Consider the following 23281-nt stretch of genomic DNA (forward strand, 5'->3'; position numbering starts at 1 on the left):
CAACCCAAAATTATATGTATTTGGCCGTGGACCCCCATCTCAAAATATGTTGTTCCATGGACCCCCAGAGGCAACAATTTGAGTTAAAAATGTTCACTTTAAAAAAATATATATTCAAAGATTTGCACAAATGTTCACTATTTTTCAAAAATGGGCGCTATGAGCTTGTAGATCTGCTATTTTTCAATAGCCAAATAAATCTTAAAATGACACGGATGCGCTCCCGGTCTTAATGGGAATTAATAAGACTAAATAAGAGTAATGTGCAGCGGCCATCAGCCTCGTGTCACAGGCGAAAACAGCCGACGTCTCTCGCGGTCCTCAAAGCCCCGATTTATACCAGGCTGTGGGGTTGCGTCTCGCACGGGCTACAAGCTTATGTGTGCTATACTGAAAGGGTGGGAAAAAATAGCTGATCTACAAGCTCGCAAAGTGTCGTGCTGGAAGGTGGCAAAATAGCAGATCTACAAGCTCGTGTGTTGTACCGAAGGGCGGAGAAATGGGTGATCTACAAGCTCGCACAGGATCACGCCTGAAGGGAGGAAAATAGCCGATGTGCACTGTATAAAATCACAAAGCGTTGATGGAAGGACGCAAAATAGCCGATATACACGCTTGTAGATCGGCTATTTTCGATCCGATGAAACCAGCGCGCAAAAATGTAAATACCCCCCCCCCCCCCCCCCTTCTTGATTTATATGTACATGTACAGCTTATATCTACATTATCGGGTCATTACATTTACCTTTATGGCTTGTAAATCTGCTATTTCAAGTGCGAGACTCCGATGTATAAATCAGCCACCCCCCCCCCCACCCCCCTGCCGCGCCGTGCGCTGGGCCGCGTGCCCATCTAATTCATTTCTGATTAGCGGTCACCGGGCAGCTCTCCACGGCAGTGACACGCGGGGGGGGGGGGGGGCACGTGAGTGGGTGAGAGGGGGGCGAGTGGAGTGGAGTGTGTGGGTGTTGCACGCTTCCAATCCCCGGTCGATCGATTCCTCCTCACCTACGAGGCCAGAGAGAGGGAGAGAGGGGGAGAGAGAGAGAGAGAGAGAGAGAGAGAGAGAGGACGAGCGGGTCCGGGCCACGCACGGCCCACCGTCTGTTCCGCGGCAGGGAAAGGTCGTCGCCAAAGACTTTTTTTTTTTTAGCGCTGCGAGTGGCTAAAAATTCTCCAGACTGATTTCAGTCTTTTTTTTTTTCATTTCCTTCATGAGAATAACCCATTCAATGGGAAGGCATCCGTGTCATTTTTAGATGTATTTGGCTATTCAAAAATAACAGATATACAAGCTCATAGTGTGGCACTGAGTGCCGCGCTATGAGCTTGTAAATATGCAATTTTTTATTTATTTAGAAAATTTGTGCAAATCTTTGAATATATATATATTTTTTTTTAAGCGAACATGTGTAACTCAAATATTTGCTTCTGGGGGTCCCTGGAACAACATATTTTGAGATGGGAGTCCGTGGCCAAATACATATCATTTTGGGGTCCTTGACATGAAAGTTTGAGCATCACTGATATAGCAACATATGTTTTTTTCAGAAACCAGTTAGGATTTAGAAGACATTTGTAGATGTGTTCACGGATTGAAGAGTTATTGGAATGGGTCAAACTAGAGATATAATACATGTTCTATTGCTGAAATTATAAATCGATGTTCAGAGGCATCTTCTATAAATCCCTACAGGTGTTGGGATTATTTCGTAAAAGCAAATGTTAAAGCCTCAATCTTGTGATTTGTTCAACTGGTTGATCTTTATGTAGAACAGCAAGAACATGATAGAAATTACAATACCTGAACATTATAATTCTACATTGTTTTAGGAAATACAACACTGGTGCGGAGCGACTACCTTTCACGCCGTTTCACAGAGCACAGACTGGGAACTTTTTAAAGGGTCTACACCATGAATTTAAAAAATAATAATAATATTTAATATCATATTGTTTATGTCCCTCAAATGTTTTTCAAAAGGTTGGAGCCTAAATCAAGCCTCAGATATACTCATTCCAACTAACTTCTCTCTGGCTTATAAAGCACTTTCACCTGCAATACCACATTGTCCTGTTTGGCACGGGGCGCTATTGAGCCAGTTTGTATGCATGTTATCTCCTGGTTCTGTGTGGAAAAAGTAAAAAATGAAAAAAATAAGAAAAGAGAAAATTAAAGATTCTTTTTTTTTTTTTTGGTTGGAACTGAAAAACGGGAGGAATTGTTCCCTGACGTGACGTAGGCAGGGGGAACAAATCTGACGGACTGTTTTCAGACCAATTTACATAAAAACCACAGATAGCCCATGAAAGCCTGCATGCTCGAAGTCGGGTATTTTTTGAAACAGAAGAGAGGTGGGGAGACCAAAAACACACAAAAATGAAGAAAAAGTTAAAATTCATGGTGTAGACCCTTTAAAATTGTAGTTGTGATATTATCGTTTTTTAGCTTTTATTCCCAGTGACTTCGGCCCTTCGTATAGGGGAGGAAGACGGAGGTGGAGGGGAGGACGCCGGGACGGCTGTGGAGGGACAGGAAGACGTGGCGTGTGGACTGTGTTCCGGACCGGGGCGGAACGGGTGTGTGGAGAGGAGAGGAGAGGAGAGCACTCCGGCAGCGTGAGCTCGCCCTGTACGGGGCTGTACGCATCGCTGAGTTAGTGTGTGGCTGTGAACATAGCTCCGTGTGTGTGTGTGTGTGTGTGTGTGTGTTTGAGTGAGTGTGTGTGCGTGTGTGTGTCTACAAGCCTCTCTCTATTTCCCACCCTCTGTATATCTTTCCCTCTCCACACACACCTCTCTCTCTCCCTCTGTGTATGTGTGTCAAGATCTCCCCCTAGTGGCCGTTAGCGGGGGTGACAGACGGGGACACAGAGAGAGGCAGGGATGATGTTGTCAGCAGCAGAACAGGGAGGTTTGACCTTTCTCCGTTCCCTGCTTTTTACTTATTCATTTTTTCCAACAGCCGTGTTGCTGACTGACGAGCTGGCACGGGTACACCTGCAAAGGCTGATGTCGGCTGTAAACCTTGTATTTCCAAAACCATTCCTTTCTTATCATTTTTGAAACATTAAAAAGTACTGAAAATAGATGAGTACTGATGGCGTCTATAATATCCACTGCTATCGGGGCGCTCGGGTGGCGCGGTGGATAAGTGCCTGCCCACCGCCGCGGAGGTTGCGGGTTCGAATCCACCGCGGCGGGGCATCCGGCATTGTCGAGCGTCTATATACAAAACACGATTGACCCCGTGTTCGAGGGAGGGGAGAGTGATATCACTGCACGTATTCCTATGGGCTGGGGGGCGGTACCTGGCAGCGGGGAGTGTAATAGGCTCTATGCGCAGCAGCCATAGGGGAAAGAAATTGTGCCTCTTCCTTCACAGGTGTTACCAATGATTCTAATGAAGGCTCTGTTCCATTTAGTGTAGCACAATGGCTCTCAAAACCTTTTAATTTCAAGGACCCCCATAACTCTGAGAGTGTACAAATGGAACCAAATGGACCCTCACGGGTCCATTTGGTTCCATTTGTACACTCTCAGAGTTACACACCCGTAAGGGGGCATTTGGAACCCCCTCAAGGAACCACGAGGGTCCCTGGACCACACTTTGAGACCCACTGGTGTAGCAGAGTGTTTCCAGTGAGCCAACATGCACAATATCAGCACCCTGACTCTGTTTGACCAGAATGGAACAGAGCCTTCATTAGTGTCATTGGTAACACCTGTGAAGTAAGCAAGAAGAGGCCCACTGTCTTTCCAATATGGCTGCTTCTACCCAACTAAATTGGGTAGAAAAGGAGGGTAAAAAACACAAGAACAAACAATAATAATACACCTGGATTGCACCTATCGTATTATCTTATTAGTATTAGCCTACTGACTCTTTTTGTGCTTGTGGTTTTCCATCTTTCTTTCTTTACTATGATTATCTATGCTGCTACGGTGTCATAAGGAAGCCAAACAAAAATGAAGTTTTACTCTCATGTAAGTGTACACGAGATGTAAGAATAAAAACATCCTTGAACCTTGCAGACACAGTGCACAGTCATTTCCCTGGGTAAAAAGAAAGCAGGCGGGCGTGCTGTGAACCAGGCGAGGACAGGAGCAGTGCTGGAAAAGTACATTTACTCCAAGTGTTGTACTCAACCCTAGAACACTAACCGTGGGTGAGTTTCACCGGAACAAGTGATTTTCCTAATGTCGCTGATGTCTGAGGTGGGCGGGTCCTTGGGTACCTTCAGGATGCTCACTGACGTCATAGAAGGTAGGTTTGTTTCCCTGCCCCCATCCCTGTTTTTTTTCTACAGGGTGAATTTCACCCATGGCTGGTTAGTGATAGAGGGTAAAAAAAAGTCATACTCCCACAATGGTCAGCTGATGTAATTAGACTGTGCCTTCACTGGAAAAGGCTCATATGTCCCAGGAATGAGTGGACCAAAGGAAAAGTTCCCATTTGTTGAATATTTGTTTAATACCAAATTTTTTCATATGAAAGAGGAGTACCTTCATTTGCCATATATTGTTGTACTTTAATTTATTTTGATGAGAATTTTTTTTATGGAATTTATTATATCGGGTAAAATATACCCAACGTTAGTGATGTTGTAGCCTCGATCTCCAGGCTTTTATTGTTTAGTTTTGCTAAAAAATAAAAGCCTGGACCAGCGCGTCGGTGTACCCGATATAGGAAGTGTTTCATTTCCCCAACCAACCAGAGTGCAGTGGGCGTCGATCGTAACGTTGTGTTGACGGACAGATCGGTGAACCAATGGGATCACACGCATTCTCTCGCCATGTTAAACCCGCCCCTCTAGGTACAAAAACAGGAGGGCTAGTGCAGCCTAGTGATGGTGTGACTAGTATTTTCATCGTTAGTGTTCTAGGGTTAAGCACAATTTAGAGAACATTTAAGTACCATTTATACTGCTACTCCGCGACCTCTCAGAGGCAAATACTGTACTTTGTGCTCCACTGCCAGTGTTGCCAGATTGTGCGAGAGAAATAAGCAACCAGGTCCATGAAAACAAGCCAAAAAGAAGCAAATGAGCACTTTAAACCTATATACATTGGCAATTTGAAAAAAAATGGGGGAAAGTGAAATTTTAAATCGTTTTGAAAGATTAAACTACAAAAATCTGGTATGGGGGTCTCTGGCACAAAAATGATTTGCAGATGAGGATACACGGACAATAATAACATATTAATTAGGGGGTCCTTGACAAGAAAATGTTGGAGAAACACTGATTTAAACAACATTTAGGAGGCAAGACCAAATAAGCAACTACACTTCAGAAACAAGCCCAAAAAAAACGCAACCACCAATATTCACAAGCCCAAAGTCGCTTACAGTATAATAAGCAGACTTGGCAACACTGTCCGCTACAATGACTTGAAAACTTAAGTTACTAGTTACTTTGAAGTAAATTATTATTTCAAAACCTATATAAACCACTTAAACTTTATTTCAGACTTTGGCCAATCGGAAATAGCCGATCTACAAGTTCCCATGTGACATGTTGCGGGCTTGCAGATCTACTGTTTTCTAAAGGAGGGGAGGGGGGGAGGGGGGCATGGAGACCGAGGCGACTTGGCCGCTGAACATGAAAGAAAGCGTGACAAGGTCACGGGCGGTCCACCGGTTCAAGGTGAAACACGGTTCTGCTTTCAATTTTGCCGTGGCGGAGCTAGCGGCGCTTTCATTAGCTCCCATCACTCACACACACGCACGCTTTTAACGTCTTCACCTGCCGACGCCGACTTCACGCGCACGCGCACACACACACACACACACACACACACACACACACACACACACACACACACGAGGGAGATTAAAACAGCAGCCTTGATGGGGCTCTCAAACAGGTAATTAGAACCAAAGGCAATTTATCCATACATATAATTACATTTCATTAGACAGCCTCGCATTATGAATGTGAAAATCACCCACAAAAAAAAAGAAAAAAAAAGAAAAAGGTGATGGAACTTCCTCCAAATCGTCCCGCACGACCTTCAGTCGGTCCCCTGGCCGTTTCGCATGAGAAACGACTGGCGGTGTCTCGGAACAATTGCGGGAATAATTGGCGGTGAAAATAGCGGCGTTTATGTATGAACCGAGGGGGGAGGGGGGGGGGGGGGGGTATTACCTTTGTTGAAGAACATGGAGGCCATCTGACCCATCTCCACCCGCTCCACGATGTCGAAATGATCCACGTGACCTCCTCCCCCTCCCGACCTCTCTGTGGAGACATGGGACGACGTCAAGAGTTATAATGACACTCGAGTGAAAAGAATTAAGGCTTTGCCACATGGCGGTGCCGTGTGGCGCAAAATAGCCGCGATATACAAGCCCGCATTTACGAGCTTGTACATACTTGCTATTTTTTTGCATTACACGCACAGGACATTTGACTCTTCTCTAGAGTCTAGAGATGATGGGTGGTGCTATAGTGTATTTATTGATGTTCCATAAAACGTAAACACATTGTTTCCCTCTTTTTTATTTTACCAGTCACTTAAAGTGTAGTGTGATATATATACACACACATACACTTTTAATATATATAGCAACATACGTTCTCAAATGTTCGCTTAAAAAAATTATATATATATATATATATATATATATATATATATATATATATATATATATATATATATATATATATATATATTAGGGCTGGGACTCGATTAAAAAAATTAATCTAATTAATTAGAGGCTTTGTAATTAATTAATCGCAATTAATCGCATTTTAATCGCATATCAATATTTGACCTGAGAACAGTGAAAAGCAATTTTTTCAAATGGATTTTGGCATACGTCTTTAAGTACATGTACTCAAGAACTGTACTTAAGTACAATTTTGAGGTATTTGCATTGACTCGAGTATTTCCAATTTCTAATACTTTTACTTCTACTCCAGTAACTCCACTATATCTCAGAGGCAAATATTGTACTTTTACTCCACTACAATTATTTGAACACTTTAGTTACTAGTTACTTTGTAGATTTCGATTATTATTATAAAACAGTACAGTAGCCATGTGAAACTAGCAGATCTACAAGCGCAAGGCATTGTGAGCTTGTAGATCAGCTATTTTCCACCACTGGAGGCTGGTAGAGTGTTGTTACTGTTGTTTTATAGTAGATTCATTAATTATTATGAATAAAAATCGCACGCATGTGATCCGCACCGCATCGTGGAACCCCCCCACCAGCGCACCGCCGCCCCCCCCCCCCCCCCCCCCCCCAAACGGGACAAACGCGCGCGTAGGCGGGGGCTTCCATTACAGATTCTGACTTGCCCAGGCAACATTATCAAGCAGGCATCATGTTTTCATGCACTGTGCTGGCTGCAGTAGACTTTGTTGTTGTCTGTCATGCCTGAGAAGTGAGAATTACCGTCTGTTGGTGCGCTGCTATAAACGGTCCGTCTGAAACTCGTCCAGTGAGAAACGTTCCGCGGTGCAAAAATAGGTGCGATTAAAATGCGTTAATTTTTTTAACGCGATAATTTTTCTGTAATTAATTGATCTAAATTATCGCGATAAAGTCCCGGCCCTAATATATATATATATATATATATATATACATATATATATATATATACATATATATATATATATACATATATATATATATATACATATATATATATATATACATATATATATATATATACATATATATATATATATACACATATACATATATATATACACATATACATATATATATACACATATACATATATATATACACATATACATATATATATACACATATACATATATATATACACATATACATATACATACATACATACATACATACATACATACATACATACATACATACATACATACATACATACATACATACATACATACATACATACATACATACATACATACATACATACATACATACATACATACATACATACATACATACATACATACATACATACATACATACATACATACATACATACATACATACATACATACATACATACATACATACATACATACATACATACATACATACATACATACATACATACATACATACATACATACATACATACATACATACATACATACATACATACATACATACATATATATATATATATATATATATATATATATATATATATATATATATATATATATATATATACACACACACACACACACACACACACACACACACACACACACACACACACACTCAAAGATGTGCACAAATGTTCATGATTTGTCTAAAATAGCAGATATACAAGCTCATAGCGCTATGAGCTTGTATATCTGCTATTTTTGAATAGCCAAAGAAATCCAAAAATGTTCCCGGTCTAAATGGATTAATAGGATAGGAAAATAGTTGGAACATTTTGAGATTTGTAATGGGGGCATTGCCCATTTCCCGTAGCATCTCTCTGATACTGCTCAAACATGCAGACTGTCTGAATGCAAAGAGAAAACAAGAGAATTAAACACAGCTCAAACCTATGTCTGTCAGACGGAGAGACACGTTTGAGAAAAAGGGTCTAGACCTCTGCGCCCCCCCCCCCCCAACTCCATTTGTCTCAGCGCTACCCCGTACAATGAGTGTGAGATGGATGGATTGGGCTTCAGGGTTTGTGAATGCTCAAGAATGAAGAGGGCTTTGTTTGTCACTCACTCATACATACAGGTACAAGCAGGGACATATTAAGGCCAATTTATGCTTTGAGTGAGAGGTGTTGACAGACAAAAGTGACCTCAAATATATATATATATATATTTTTTTTTTTTTAACCCATTCAATCCGGGAACACATCTATGTCATTTTAAATTTCTTTCGGCTATTCAAAAATAGCAGATATACAAGCTCGTAGTGCGGCACCGAGTGCTACGAGCTTGTAGATCTGCTATTTTTTGAAAAATCTTGCAAATGTGTGGAAATAGATATATTTTTAAAGCAAACATCTTAAACTCGAATCTTTGCTTCTGGGGGGTCCCTGAAACAAAATATTTTGAGACGGCGGTCTGCGGCCAAATACAGATCCTTATTGTTGTTTGGTTGCTATATCAGTGATGCTCCAACTGTTTCCATGTCAAGGACCCCCAAATTATAGGCATTTGGCCGCAGACCCACCATCTCAAAATATTTTGTTCCAGGGACCCCCCCAGAAACAAATATTGGGAGTTAAAAACATGAGTTATGAAAGAAGAACAACAAGAAGGAACAAGAAAAATAAGACGCAGTTAGATAAAACCAGGTTTAAAAAAGTACAGGCAAAACACACACTCTAACCTTCTATAAAGAAAACCTTATCAGCAATGTAGGCTGTGCAAAAAGGTGTGGGGGAGGAAATTATTATCACATTTATAGAAGGTATAACAGTACATCAAGTACACTTATCTCTGTACATAGTGCAAGTACAGTACGTTAACAGTGAGCAAAATAAGCATGATTATTTACAGATGGATGGAGTTTGTTTTATTTACTTCTATCTATGTTGTTGTTCTTGTTTTCTGTCCTTGTTCAGACCTGAAGGGTCATTTCCAGCTGGGTTGCCAATTTCATCCAATCAAGAGAGAGTACCCATTCATCAGCTTCAATTTGAAAGTGTTCCGGTTCTAAATTTTTGTCTGGTCACTTCTTTGTGTCATCACTTCCAATTTCACTTGTTTATCGTGTATGCTGTATGAGTTCTCTCTCTTGGATAGAATTGATATCCCCACCTGAACATTTCTGTTTATTTAAGAGCTGGAGAGACAAGGAGACCCCTGTTACTGAACACATACTCAACAACAACGATTACTATCAGAATATAGAGCTATTTAACACTTATTTTAACCCATTAAGACCTGGAACGCTTCTGTGTCACTTCTTGATTTGAGCTAAAAAGCATTATTTTACACTTTGGCTATTCAAAAATAGCAGATATACAAGCTCGTAGCGCGGCACAAGATCTGCTATTTTTGAAAGATTGTGAAAATGTGTGCCAATATTTGAATATATATATTGTTTTAAACCGAACATTTTTAACTCAAATCTTTGCTTCTGGGGGTCCCTGGAACAACATATTTTGAGATGGAGGTCGGCGGCCAAATACATATCATTTTGGGAGTCCTTGACATGAAAAAGTTTGAGCACCACTGATATAGAAACATAATTTTTTTTCAGAATACTGTTGGGATTTAGAAGACATTTGTAGAATCCGCTTCAGGTCTTAATGGGTTAAGAACAATAGACCCTACCTTTAAGTAGTAAAAAAATACAATACATTTCTATCACAAAAAAATATACAGAGAATAAACATGAAATTTAAAACAATGTATGGTGTACAGTAAGATGTGTCCTTATCTGCTGACTTCTGAATAACAAGAAGGGGAACCAGCAGAGATAAGCGGGCACATGGCGCCACCTAGTGGCCAAAAAGTGGATGTACTCACGGACAGACAGGATGGGTCTGGTTTCTGGCTCCGATCGTCCCCTGACGATGACGTCGTCGTCAGAATAGTCCGAGGTGGAGTCACTCTCATGGACCTGATGATGACAGAAGTGGAGGGGAAAACATAAGATCTCCAAATACCTCTCTGCTCCCAAACGTAAAAGGGATATTTCACTTTCAATCATGTGTGGGGTCATTTTAACGTCTGCTTGGGTTTTTGTGTTTCACCCCAGAGTAGGGATGCAAATTATCGATCAATTCATTAATTGATAATTGATAACCTTATCGACCGATTAACCGGTTAACTGATAAGCGGCTTTTTTTTTTTTTATCTGAGAATCTTAATTTCAGATTTTTAAAAAAGTGCTTAGAAGCCGAGATACAGCCTTTTTCAGTAAGTTAAACAAGAAGTGAATGGAGCAAAAAATCTTCAAATCATCATATCTTGGGTTCTGAACATTTTTTTTTTTTTTTTTTTTTTTTAATGTTTCAATTAATTGTTAATTGTTTGATTTAAATCGGATAATTTCATCCCTACCCCAGAGAGTTTTTACATTGCTTTGAGTCAGTATTTAGATATTTGATATGCATTGTATCAGACATGCCCCCTACCTATACAAACTTGTATAGGGGAAAAATGTGAAAATGGCCGATCTACAAGCCGATCTACAAGCTTACAAACGCCTCGCGTAAGCTTGTAGAGCTCACAACTGTTCATTGTGAGCTTGTAGATCTGCTATTTTCAATAGATTTGTATACAGTTGAAAACTTGAAATGGGGACATTCTGCATGATGAGTACTTTTACTTTTGGTACATTAAGTACATTTTGATGCCAATACTTCTACTCAAGTACATTTTTAATTCCGGACTTTTACTTGTAACAAATATTTCAAAATAGCAGTATTGATACTTGTACTTAAGTAAAAAATGGTGAGTACTTTTTTCCACCACTGCTAAAAGCATCTACAGTCTGACTGCACAAAATAGGCATTATAATGAAAATATTGATGAAAACGTTTTTCATATGGTTTTGGACAAGGTTTCCACATGACAGCGACAATACAGAGTTTAAGAGGTTAATCATTGCCCAGCCGTTGTCACATGATGCAGGCTGAACTGACAAATTGTTATCTGCTTTCAATAGTGTATGTCCCCATGTTGACCTGGACGCTCATGGGTGTTTCGGCTGCTGTTGACTGTTGGTGTAACTAAGAAAAATGGTACTATCACCTACGTACATTGTTGAAGCAAAAATAAGATCTCATGACTGAACATGTTATGTCGTTGTTTAGGCCAGTGGTTCTCAAACTTTTTCACGTCAAGGACCCCCCAAATTGACACTTATTAGCCCACGGACCCCCATTTGAAAATATAAGCCAAGGACCCCCCCATAAGAGAAGATTTTACGGCTCTAGCAGTGATTTTAAACCATTTTAAATTCAAGGACCCCCAGTTTGACATGCATTAGGGCTACGGACCCCCATTTAATGACATTTCTATCTCTGGGACCCCAATTTATATTGTAAAACCTATGTTAATTTAACCCTGAGAGTGTACAAATTTGTGTACACTCTCTGAGTTAAAGACCCATAAGGGTCAATTTGGTTACGAACTATCTATCATTTAGCTGGGGACCCCCTGGAACTCCCTCAAGGACCCCTTGGGCATTATCATTCTAAACCTGTGTTGCTGCTGTTTAACATGCAGCCAACCAGAGTTGAAGAAATCACAGATTGAGCCTTTAACCTTTGCTTTTATTGAATATAAGAGGCCATTCATGTTCATGTAAAATGCTTCCAAACATGTGTTCTATTGCTAGTTTGATCACTTCAAATACGTCCTCATCTTAAAATAACGAATAGCCGAAAACAGCCGATCCACAAAGCTCACAACACGTCGCGCTGTGACATGTTGTGAGCTTGTAGATCTGCTATTTGCGGTGCCCTAACATAGAAGACATATGCTGCGTCTACCATGGAATCCAAATGGCTGCAAAATCAGTCTGAGAACTTTCATCTTTAATCCGTGAAGTTGGCATGTCCTGGTTTCAAAGAGAAAGCAGTTGGCTGTTGAAATGTGGACTTACTGGGTGCATACCCTCGGTAGAGGTATGACACTCTCACTGCAAAGAGCTTAGATTTGATCTATTGGCTAAATAACTTAGAACGACTATTTGGTTATTCGCTTGGAAAATGTGCAGTGATAATCTTAAAAATAAAAAGAAAGTATTCAGGACAGAATTCCCCTACAACTTTCCTTTAATTCTCACTAACTCCCATATATTCCCAACCCCTATATACTTAGTTGACCGGTGTCCCCCATGGCTCTTGTAGATTAGATTACTATTTTCACCCAATGTTCGCCCCCAGAATAGGAACGCTAGGGTTCAATTGCCAAAACACATTTTAGTCCACTAAATCAACTGTAGATTTAGCAGACTATAATCTCATGATATTTGGTCGACTAAAACTAGACAAAAACAAAAACATTTCAGATGACTAAATTGACTAAAATATTGACTAAAATATGACTAAAACTAAAATGGAATTTTATTCAAAAGACTATGACTAAAACAATCAAAATGAGCTGTCAAAATCAACGCTGTCAAGCAGAAACCTCTTATCTCCATATTTTAACGTTTTGTGTTTTTTTGTAAATGAATGCCCTCATCATTGTACATCTGCTATTTTTTTGCGATTTTTTTGAAAAGTAACAGCTTTGGACATACTAAGAGGTTTCCACCCGACAGCAACAACATGTTCCCGTTAGCTCCAAATGGGAATGTTCTACATCAGTGGTTCTCAACCGGTGGTCCGGGGACCCTTGAGGGGGTTCCAGGTGGTCCCCAGCTGAATGATGAAGAGTTGGTAACCAAATGGACCCTTATGAATCTTCATTCTTTAACTCTTGAGAGCGTAAAATGAAACCAAATGGACCCGCAAGGGTCCATTTGGTTTCATTTTACGCTCTCAAGAGTTAAATCATTGTTAAACATCTGCATTACTTAATTTGCAAGAAGTCTACACAACAGGCTCTATGCACAGCAGCCATGTTGGAAAGAAATTCACATGTGTTACCAATGATGCTAATTAAGGTTGTGTTCCAAACAGGGTGCTGATATTGTTCATGTTGGCTCACTGTAAACATTCTGCTACACCAGTGGGTCTCCAAATGGACCCTTACGGGTATGTAGCTCTGAGTGTGTACAAATGGAACCAAATGGACCCGTAAAGGGTCCATTTGGTTCCATTTGTACACACTCAAGAGTTATGGGGGCCCTTTGAATTGAAACGTTTGAGAACCACCGGTGGTAAATGGAACAGAGCCTCAATTAGTATGATTGGTAACACCTGTGAAGGAAGTAAGGAAGCAGCCCAATTTCTTTCCAATAGGGCTGCTGTGCGTAGAGCCTGTTGGAGAATGTAGAAGAAACATTCAACGTCTTAAGGTCTGAGAGGCTAAATCTCATCAAATGGTGGTTCCGTGGCTCAAATGCCGAATAAATAATGGTCCTTGATATGAAAAAGGTTGAAAACCACTGTTCTATATTTGGAACTTGGCCCGTGCTCGGGGGGAGGGAAGCCGGGCGGGGGAGGGTGATATTTGGTCATTGCACATACTCCTACGGCAAGTGTTAGGCAACAGGCGGCCCGTGGGCCAGGACTAGCCCGCCAGCGATGACAACTGGCCCGGCAAATTATTTAGTAAATAGTTTACAACAGGGGTCTTCAACAGGGCGTCTGGGACACCTAGGGGGTCCTCAGAGTTACTACAGGGGAGGCGCCAAAACTTTGTGTGATTTTTTTGTTACCTTAATCTCTTGAACCCTAGCATCCTTTTTCTGAGGAGAACTATCCAAAAATAGCCGATCTACAAGCTTGTAGATCGGCTATTTTTGGCAAAGAGGTACAGGTGTAGAGGGAAAAAAAGAACAGACCAAGTAAACAAAAAAAGTATAATCTGAAACACAATGTTATACAATACAGAGGGCATCCCTGCCTCATCTCTCTCTCTCTCTCTCTCAGCTAGGGGGTCCCTGGTCTGAAAACGCTGAAGACCCCTGATTTAGTAAATAGTTTACAATATGTGAAGGGCTTCAAGGGGGTCCCCAGCTAAATTACTGATAGTTTGGAACTAAATTGACCCTAAAGGGTCTGTACTACTAGCATGGACACTCTTGTAGTTACAGAGAGCACAAGAACGTACAAATGTGTACACTGATATGCAAATGTAGGTCATGGACCCCCATAACTCAAACTGGGTTCCTTGAATTTAAAAACGTTGAGGACCCCTGGGTTATAATGTCCAAATACCAGTGGTGTAAAGCAACTAAGTCCATTTACTCAAGTACTGTACTTAAGCAGAATTTTGAGGCACTTTTGCTTTACTGGAGTATTTCCAATTTTCAATACTCCATTACATCTCAGAGGCAAATATTGTACTTTTACTCCACTACAATTATTTGAAAGCTAACTAGTTTCTTTGCAGATATACGTTATTACATTATAAAACACACATTTACCACTTTAGCCCTATTTTGTACCTAGGCTATCTGAAAATAGCCGATCTACAAGCTCACAGCGGCACCAGTCAGCAGGGAGGGAGTGTTGGGCGGGAGGAATAGGTCGAAGGCCCTACGTCCTCCCGGTAGGGACTCCTCACTGGCAGGTGAGGAGGACACAACAGCAGTGACAACACACAAATGTGTGTGGGGAGGAATTCATTTGGCACAACGACTAAATTGGGCAGAGAAAGGGGGTCAAAAATAGTTGGCTTTTTGTTTTGTTTTGGCTACTACTACATTTTTAAAATACATAAATATATGTATGCATGTCGGAAAGTGCTATCGTGCTCTTTCTATGCGATATCACCAGATCAAATCGAGCGTACCTCCTCCTCCTGTTCTCTCCTCTTCCAGCGCAGCTGAGCGTTGGCCGCCGCCATCGCCTCGATCACAAACGTCGTGGTCATGTAGCTGCACAGACGGAAAAGACAAAAACACGATTTAATTTCATTCCACTCATATTCAACTCATCGTGTCCACTGGCTTTCATGTAGAGCAGTGGTTTTCAACCTTTTTTGCATCAAGGACCCCCAAATTGACACACATTAGCCCAGGGACCCCCATTTGAAAAGATATGCGAGGGACCCCCAATAAGAGACGATTTCTACGGCTCTAGCAGTGATTCTCAACCATTTTAATTTCAAGGACCCCCAGTTTAACATGCATTAGGCTACAGACCCCCATTTAATGGCATTTCTATCTCTGGGACCCCAATGTTTAACATAAAATCAATGTTAATTTAACTCTGAGAGTGTACAAATGGAACCAAATGGACCCGTTAGGGTCCATTTGGTTCCATTTGTACACTCTCAGAGTTACAGACCCATAAGGGTCCATTTGGTTCCTATCTATAATTTTGCTGGGGACCCCCTGGAACTCCCTCAAGGACCACTGGTGGTCCCCGGACCACCGGTTGAAAACCACTGATGTAGAGCGCTCACTGGTTCAGAGCAGTCTTAGCAACACCAAGTGTGACCGTCACCATTGCCACATTTTCCTTGACCATTTTATTGTCATACAAATAATTGAGATTAACGAGTTAATTGTGTGGCTTTTAGGCTTTGTAAACAAAAGTTGCACGGGGCAGATATGACAAGAACTGAAATACACAAAGAGATGACCAATAATCAAAATACATGGCCAGAAATAGCCTGAAATAATTCTGGCACTCGGTTTGTTAAGTATACTCTATTTGTAAAAAGAATTGTGGATATAGCCGATCTGCAAGTTCACAACGCGCCGCGAGCTTGTAGATCTGCTATTTACACTATTTCTGAAAATGTTTCAAAATGCATGAACCTTTCTCAACATGGAAACGATTATCATGACGATAACACAAAATAATAGCGATGGTAAAAATAATGACACATTGTGGTGACCCGTTTGGTCACCAGGGGTCTAAAACTGTGGTTTTCAACCCTTTTCATACGAGGTCCATTATTTATTCGGCATATGAGCCATGGACCACCATTAGAAGAGATTTAGACTCCCAAAACTTAGAATATTTTGTTATGTTGGATAAGATTTTGTCCACAATTCCATTCTGTATTGATGTTGGTACCATAGGAGAGATAACAGGCAAACAAAATAATGAAATAAGTAAGTATTTTGCAAATGTTTAACAATAATTGAACTCTTGAGAGCGTAAAATGAAACCAAATGGACCCATACAGGTCCATTTGGTGTCATTTTACGCTCTCAAGAGTTAGATATCTATAAGGGTCCATTTGGTTACCAAATCTCGGACCACCGGGAACCACCTCAAGGACCGGTAAAGCTAAAACGACTCAAGGGTACTAGAGTGGTTAACCTGTAATTTGCAGGTCATTCCATGTGGTAGGGCCACAGAAGCTAAAAGAAGATCTACCAAGTGCAGAGTGTGAGAAAACTACTTGATAGAGGCCCATTTAAAAAAATGACGAGATGTAGCTAGGACAATCTCCCAAGTATGGCTTCGATTAGGCTATTATGCAATAATTGGGTCAATTCCCATTGTTCCATCGATTCATTGATCAGAAAACGGGCGCTCTCCGCGGCGCTGGAATGCCGCAAAATATGTTTGCCGGTCAGTAGACTGTAGCTAGTGTTATATGGTGTGCAAGAGCACTTTGTGGGTTAACGGAAAATGCACGAGACACTTAGCCACCGCACCTGTGAGTTTGTAATTTCTAGCCTACTTAACCCATTAACATTCTAAAAAATGTTTTCTAAATCCTTTTTTTAAATGTTCACGATTTTTCAAAAATAGCAGATCTTAATGGTTTAACCAGAAAGATCAACTTTCTTCTATCTCTCTGCTGTTCACTCATATCTGAAGGCCTAAATGCAGGGATGTCAAAGTGACACGTTGTGGTGGATTACGTCGTATCCGTGCATGTGTGCTCCCAACTGACAACAAATGAGTACAATTCTAGGCTACTGATTTCACGTCTAGGACTTAACAGGAATGTGTAGCCTACAATAGGAGTTTCCAATTCATAAGTCTGTGTATCGAGGAGCTTTCCACCTGCAGTGCCCAAGCAGATGCTTTTAAATCTATTAATGTGACTAGAGGTTTGGGCCGCTCAACGGCCCTCACATCTAGATGTTTACTGTTTCCACTCCCCTCCCCTCCCCCGCTCCCCTCCCCTCCTAGCTCATAGATCTGCACACACGTCATGCGGCATATGACGTGTGTCCGGCATAAAAGTTATGCGAAGCCCATGCCAGGGCTCCCCCCTCCCTCGCCTGGCATGTTTCCCTCCCGTTTCCATAGCATTTTTGATAACCACTGATATTACAGCAACATACGCTTTTATTTCAAAAAACTGTTTTTCGTTTTTTTTTATATAGAATTTAGAAGACATTTGTAGAATCCCCAGAAGCATAGATTTGAGCTAAAAAGTTTCCTAAATGTTTCAAAAAAGTTTAAAAAATGTTCCTAAATGTTTCCAAAAAATAGATCTACAAGCTCATAGCGCGGCACTCGGTGCCGCACTATGAGCTTGTAGATCTGCTATTTTTGAATAGCCAAAGAAATCAAAAAATGACACACAGATGCAGATGCGTTCCCGGACTAAAGGAGTTAATCAAAATCAATACGTTTGAGAACTGGCCTTCCCAGAATCTGGTTCGGCCCCAAAAACTCTTGGCATGGGTCGGGGTTCTGATACGAGTTGTGCGAGGCGGTCAAGCGTCCAGGTCAGAGGTGTGGTGGACCAGAACTCACCTCATGAAGGACAGGAAGCAGATGAGACCCAGGCTGACCACCCAGCCGGCTTCAGCGAAGGCCTTGGGCATGGTCAGAGCTCCTGTCCCTACGATCAGGTTGAACATGTACACCAACCCCACCTGGAAAAAAAGCACAAAGGATACACAATTGTGTTTAGGGCCGAAAATATTGATTATCCTTAACGATTAGTTTTTCATCATTTTAAGATCACTTTTGGTGAGAGTGCGGGGTAAGCTTTCGGACTACATGCAAAAAAAACATGCATGAAATGAACGCAGAGTAGGATGGAGATGCTCCGGACCCATGTATACATTATGAGTACGTCAGTAGGATGATGTCATCAATACTATGATTGATGTCAGTACTATGATGTCAGAACTTTTTTTTCTCCCTTCTTCTGGGACAACACCGTAAAATCCTCAAGTGTTTATTTGGTTCCATGTGTACACTCTCAGTCAGAGTTACAATCAATTCATTGATATATAAAAATAAATTAAACAATCTCCTGCTTCTCACTTGCTTGATTAACCCAGAAAGTAATCAATGGAATAATCGATAGTTGCAGCTCTACATTAATGGACGTGTCACACCACAGCTATGGGTGGTGCCATTGTGGATTTTGAAAGTGAGAGAAAGAATCACAGTTTCACGATTTTTGCACATAAATGTATTCCACAAAACTATGGATGTATAAAATCCCATTAGCTTTTGTAAATTAGAGGTTTCATTATATTTTCCCCACAAAATGTCTATGTTGGCTGCCTTTCAAAACACAAATAATACAGTAGACAAATAATACAAGCAAAATAAAAAGTATATGTCTATGAAAGTAAATAAAAGCTACCCATGTAGGCTGCACAACCTCTGTCTGCACGGCTCTTCAGCTGTATTACAAAATAGTGTGTTCAGCTCGACATTTCTTTTGGACATGATTACAGAATCATTATTGTTATTATTAATATTGTTGTTTTGCATCAGGATTATACTGAGCCCCTACCATTAATTAATGGTGACTTTTAAAACCATTGGTTAACCCATTAAGACCGGGAACGCATCTGTGTAATTTTGAGATTTCTTGGGCTATTCAACAATATATATTTTTGAAAAATCGTGAACATTTGCGCAAATCTTTGAATATATACGTATATATATTTTTAAAGCGAACATCTTTTACTAAAATCTTTGCTTCTGGGGGGGGGGGGGGTCCCTGGAACAAAATATTGTGAATTGGGGCTTCGCGGCCAAATACCTATCATTTTGGGTGGTCCTTGACATGAAAAGGTTTGAGAACCTCTGATATTAAAGCAACATAAGTTTGTTCAAAAAGAAAACTGTTAGGATTTAGAAGACATTTGTAGAATCACCCAGAAGCAAAGATTTGAGTTACAAATGTTCACTTTAAAAAGTACATATTGAAAGATTTGCACAAATGTTCACGATTGTTAAAAAAAATGTGCAGATCTACAAGCTCATAGTATATCTGCTATTTTTGAATAGTCACAGAAATAAAAAAAAATTACACACAGATGCGTTCCCGCTCTTAATGGGTCAATCGTAAAAGCGGTTAATAGTCGAATCCCTAACCACAGCACAAATGTCCTTCACCCCACTTCACCCCAACTACTGCTGCTCTACCACAATAACAGGACGCTGTACAGGCCAACGTAAGGAAAGCCTTTACAGGAAGCCCTTATTATCCCTATCAGATAGCGGAGTGCTTTAAATGATTCAAGGCCTCAGCAAAGCCGCAACACTCCCATCAGCAGACACACCAATGCATGTGTTTGCGGTTGAGTCACGTGCATAATACGAGCAGAACTGAAAAAAGTCAGTCAGCAGGTCGTAAAAAAATGAAAAAGAGCTGGACACAGGATGATGGCCCAACATATGTGAAGTGTAAGCACTTTGGCCTTCCTCTTTCGAACGAGAAGGACAAATTGATTCTCTGAATCATTCTCCGTTGCGTCATGTAGAATCAGTGAGTTGTCATTAGAGAGCCGCACAGCAACTGTTAAAGCACTGATCATCAACCAGAAGTTAATTGTCAATTCAAAAGAATGTAAAACCTCAAATGCATAATATGAACTTTGTATCCAGGACAGCTGACCACTTGAACACTACACAGCAAAATCCATGTACAAATGGAACCAAGTGGACACATAAAGTGTCCATCTGGTTCCATTTGTACACTCATTAAAGTTACATTAACCCTGGGATTTTAATGTGTATAATATACACCAATTAAATGCATAATTCTAATCCTGTAAGACTCAAAAGTTACGGATTTCACCTTTAAACCTCCGGCTCCTACACATATGAACTTTGCATCCAGGACACATGACCACTTTAACCTCTTAAGAGTAATTCCATAAAATGCATTAGTGATGATGATGATGATGACCCACGTGTTAGTCAGTCACACACGCTCTCTTTTACACCAGTGATTCTCAACCTTTTCAGGCCGTGACCCCCCAAAATAAATCATATTTTAACTGGGGACCCCCCAAAATAAATCATATTTTAACTGGGGACCCCCCAAAATAATCATATTTGAACTGGGGACCCCCTAAAATAATCATATATGAACTGGGGACCCCCCAAAAAAATCATATTTGAACAGACAACCCACCCTGACAAGCACTTGGAATGTCAGAGTTGAGGCATTACATTTGGTTTGACTCGAGTTTGCACGGATAAATATTGTGAAAATAGCCGATCTGAGCTTGTAGATCGGCTATTTTCAAAATGTTTGCCTCTTTCTTATATTATTTGACAATTCGGCCAATGTTTGAACAGTTTGTATAGAATAGTTTGTTGACTACTTTTGAAGTAGTAATGGACTTCATCTTATCTTTCTTTTTTGAGGTATTAAAAAAGGTCTTTAAATTGTCATTTCACTGTCATCTGAGGACCCCACCAAAATCAGGTGGAGACCCCCACCAGAACCACTGCTTTAAACCACAAATCACTCCAGTGTAATGAAGCAGAAACCCACACAGATCAATTCAAAGTACTAACAATGCCGTTGTCTAAATACTTACAAATGGGGAGTAGGGGTCCCCCGTTTCTGTGATGCCACCTGCCATGTTGTTGGGGGTACAGCCAGCAGTCCCTGAATATAAGGGGGGAGATATTCACATATTATTCATTCAGATATTATTGATTTACTGTTGTTTCTAGCCTGGGTCAACTGCTCAATGCCACAAGTGCAGTGGTGGAAAGTAATTAAGTACATGTACTTAGGTACTGTACTTAAGAACAATTTTGAGGTATTTGTACTTTACTTGAGTATTTCAAATACTTTTACTTTTACTCCACTACATCTCAGAGAAAAAGTGTCTTTTTTACTCCACTATTTGAAAACTTTAGTTATTAGTTACTTTTTGTATTTGTGGTAGATTTTGATGATGATTACAAAACATTAACCACTAAAGCCCATATGCATTTCAGCCATTTGAAAATAGCAGATGCTTGTAGAGCTGCTATTTTCAACCGATGTGTCATACATTTCAGGGAAAAAACTGAAATGGGACATTCTGCATAAGGAGTACTTTTAACTTTTGGTAGTTTAAGTATATTTTGATGCCAATATAGGTGCCTTTACTCAAGTGAATGTTTGCCTTCCAGGCTTTTGCTTGTCAGTTGTCACAGAGTATTTCTACATTGCAGTGTTGATACTTTTAACTAAGTAAAAACAAGATCTGAGTACTTTTTTCCACCACCGCACAAGTGACTTGGGTGTAACTTGTTGAAAGAGAGCTGACAGCACAACAACAATTGTCAATAGGCTCTATTCACAGCAGCCATATTACGAAGACATTCACAGGTGTTACCAATGGTACTAATGAAGGCTCTGTTCCATTCTGGTCAAACACAAACAGAGTCAGGGTGCTGATATTGTGCATGTTGACTCACTGGAAACACTCTGCTACACCGACTCACTGGAAACACTCTGCTACACCAGTGGGTCTAAAGTTGGGGTCCAGGAACCCTCATGGGCTTCCAAATGGCCCCTTACAGGTGTGTAACTCTGAGTGTACAAATGGAACCATCCATTTGGTTCCATTTGTACACTCTCAGAGTTATGAGGGTCGTGTAAACCACTGTGCTAGACTAAATGGAACAGAGCCTTCATTAGTATCATTGGTAACACCTGTGAAAGAAGTAAACAAACAACGCTTACCTGACTTCTTCCAGGTACAGTTAGCGTTAGCTTCGTGCTAACTCTCCCACTATGGGATTCCACCAGCAGCAGCAGCGTAAGCTGGAGAACCAGGAGCACACACTGTGCCAACTCGCTGTAACTATAGTATTCTTATTCTTTATCCGAGGGGAAGTCTACGTGAAGCGAACGCCTTTAAAGCGGCCATAAAACACTCATAATGTTTCACTGTAGCACAGCTAAAGTAGATGCTACCAGCGTTGCCAGGTTGTGCGAGAGAAGTAAGCAACCGGGTCTATGAAAACAAGCCCAAGGAGTGACAACACAGGCCACAACGCATGCGAAAATAGCCGATCTGCAAGCTCATTGTGAGCATGTAGATCTGCTGTCTTCAAAAATCTTGAAAAAAGGTGAAAAATTTAGAATATTTTTAGATGGGGGGGTTCTTGGATAATAATTACATATTCACTTGGGGGTCCTTGACATTAAATATTTTAGAACCACTGGTTTAAACAACATTAGGAAACAAGCCCCAAATAAGCAACAACACTTAAGAAACAAGCCCCAAAAAACGCAAACCGCAAAACTACCAATAATATATTTAAAAGCAACTTTGGAGAAAAACAAGCCCAAAGTCCCTTATAATAAGAGGACATGGCAACGCCGGTCTGTGTCTGTGTCGCTTCATTCATTGGCTGCTCTGTTTGTTGTGCGCTGGACGTAAGCTCGCGTCATCAGCGTCTGTTTACCGTTCTGTGTTCGCAGTGCGGTCTAGAGCCCGCCTACTGTTTCCGGTTGTTTACACGCACACATACATTAACGAACACAGCCGTTTCCGTATCCTTCCAAGACCGGAAATGTAAACTGCAAAGTGAATTGATCCACTAGTGACACC

At 40.7% G+C, this 23281-nt stretch overlaps 1 protein-coding gene across 1 annotated transcript in view; it reads right to left on the reverse strand.

The window, feature by feature from the left end:
- Window positions 1–22591, reverse strand: part of tmem104 (transmembrane protein 104) — a 183538-nt gene extending 160947 nt beyond the window's left edge. The window contains exons 1-6 of the mRNA XM_084072389.1: window positions 22408–22591; window positions 21266–21336; window positions 18222–18343; window positions 15340–15424; window positions 10450–10543; window positions 6150–6242 (exon numbers count right to left, since the gene is read on the reverse strand). Of these exons, the coding sequence (XP_083928515.1) occupies window positions 6150–6242; window positions 10450–10543; window positions 15340–15424; window positions 18222–18343; window positions 21266–21310 (439 nt within the window). The 5' untranslated portion in view covers window positions 21311–21336; window positions 22408–22591. The remainder of the gene's footprint in view (window positions 1–6149; window positions 6243–10449; window positions 10544–15339; window positions 15425–18221; window positions 18344–21265; window positions 21337–22407) is intronic.
- Between the last annotated feature and the right edge of the window lie 690 nt (window positions 22592–23281).

This window comes from Gymnoscopelus microlampas (assembly GCF_963454915.1).
Source record: "Gymnoscopelus microlampas genome assembly, chromosome: 11".
In the NCBI taxonomy this organism is placed as follows: domain Eukaryota; kingdom Metazoa; phylum Chordata; class Actinopteri; order Myctophiformes; family Myctophidae; genus Gymnoscopelus; species Gymnoscopelus microlampas.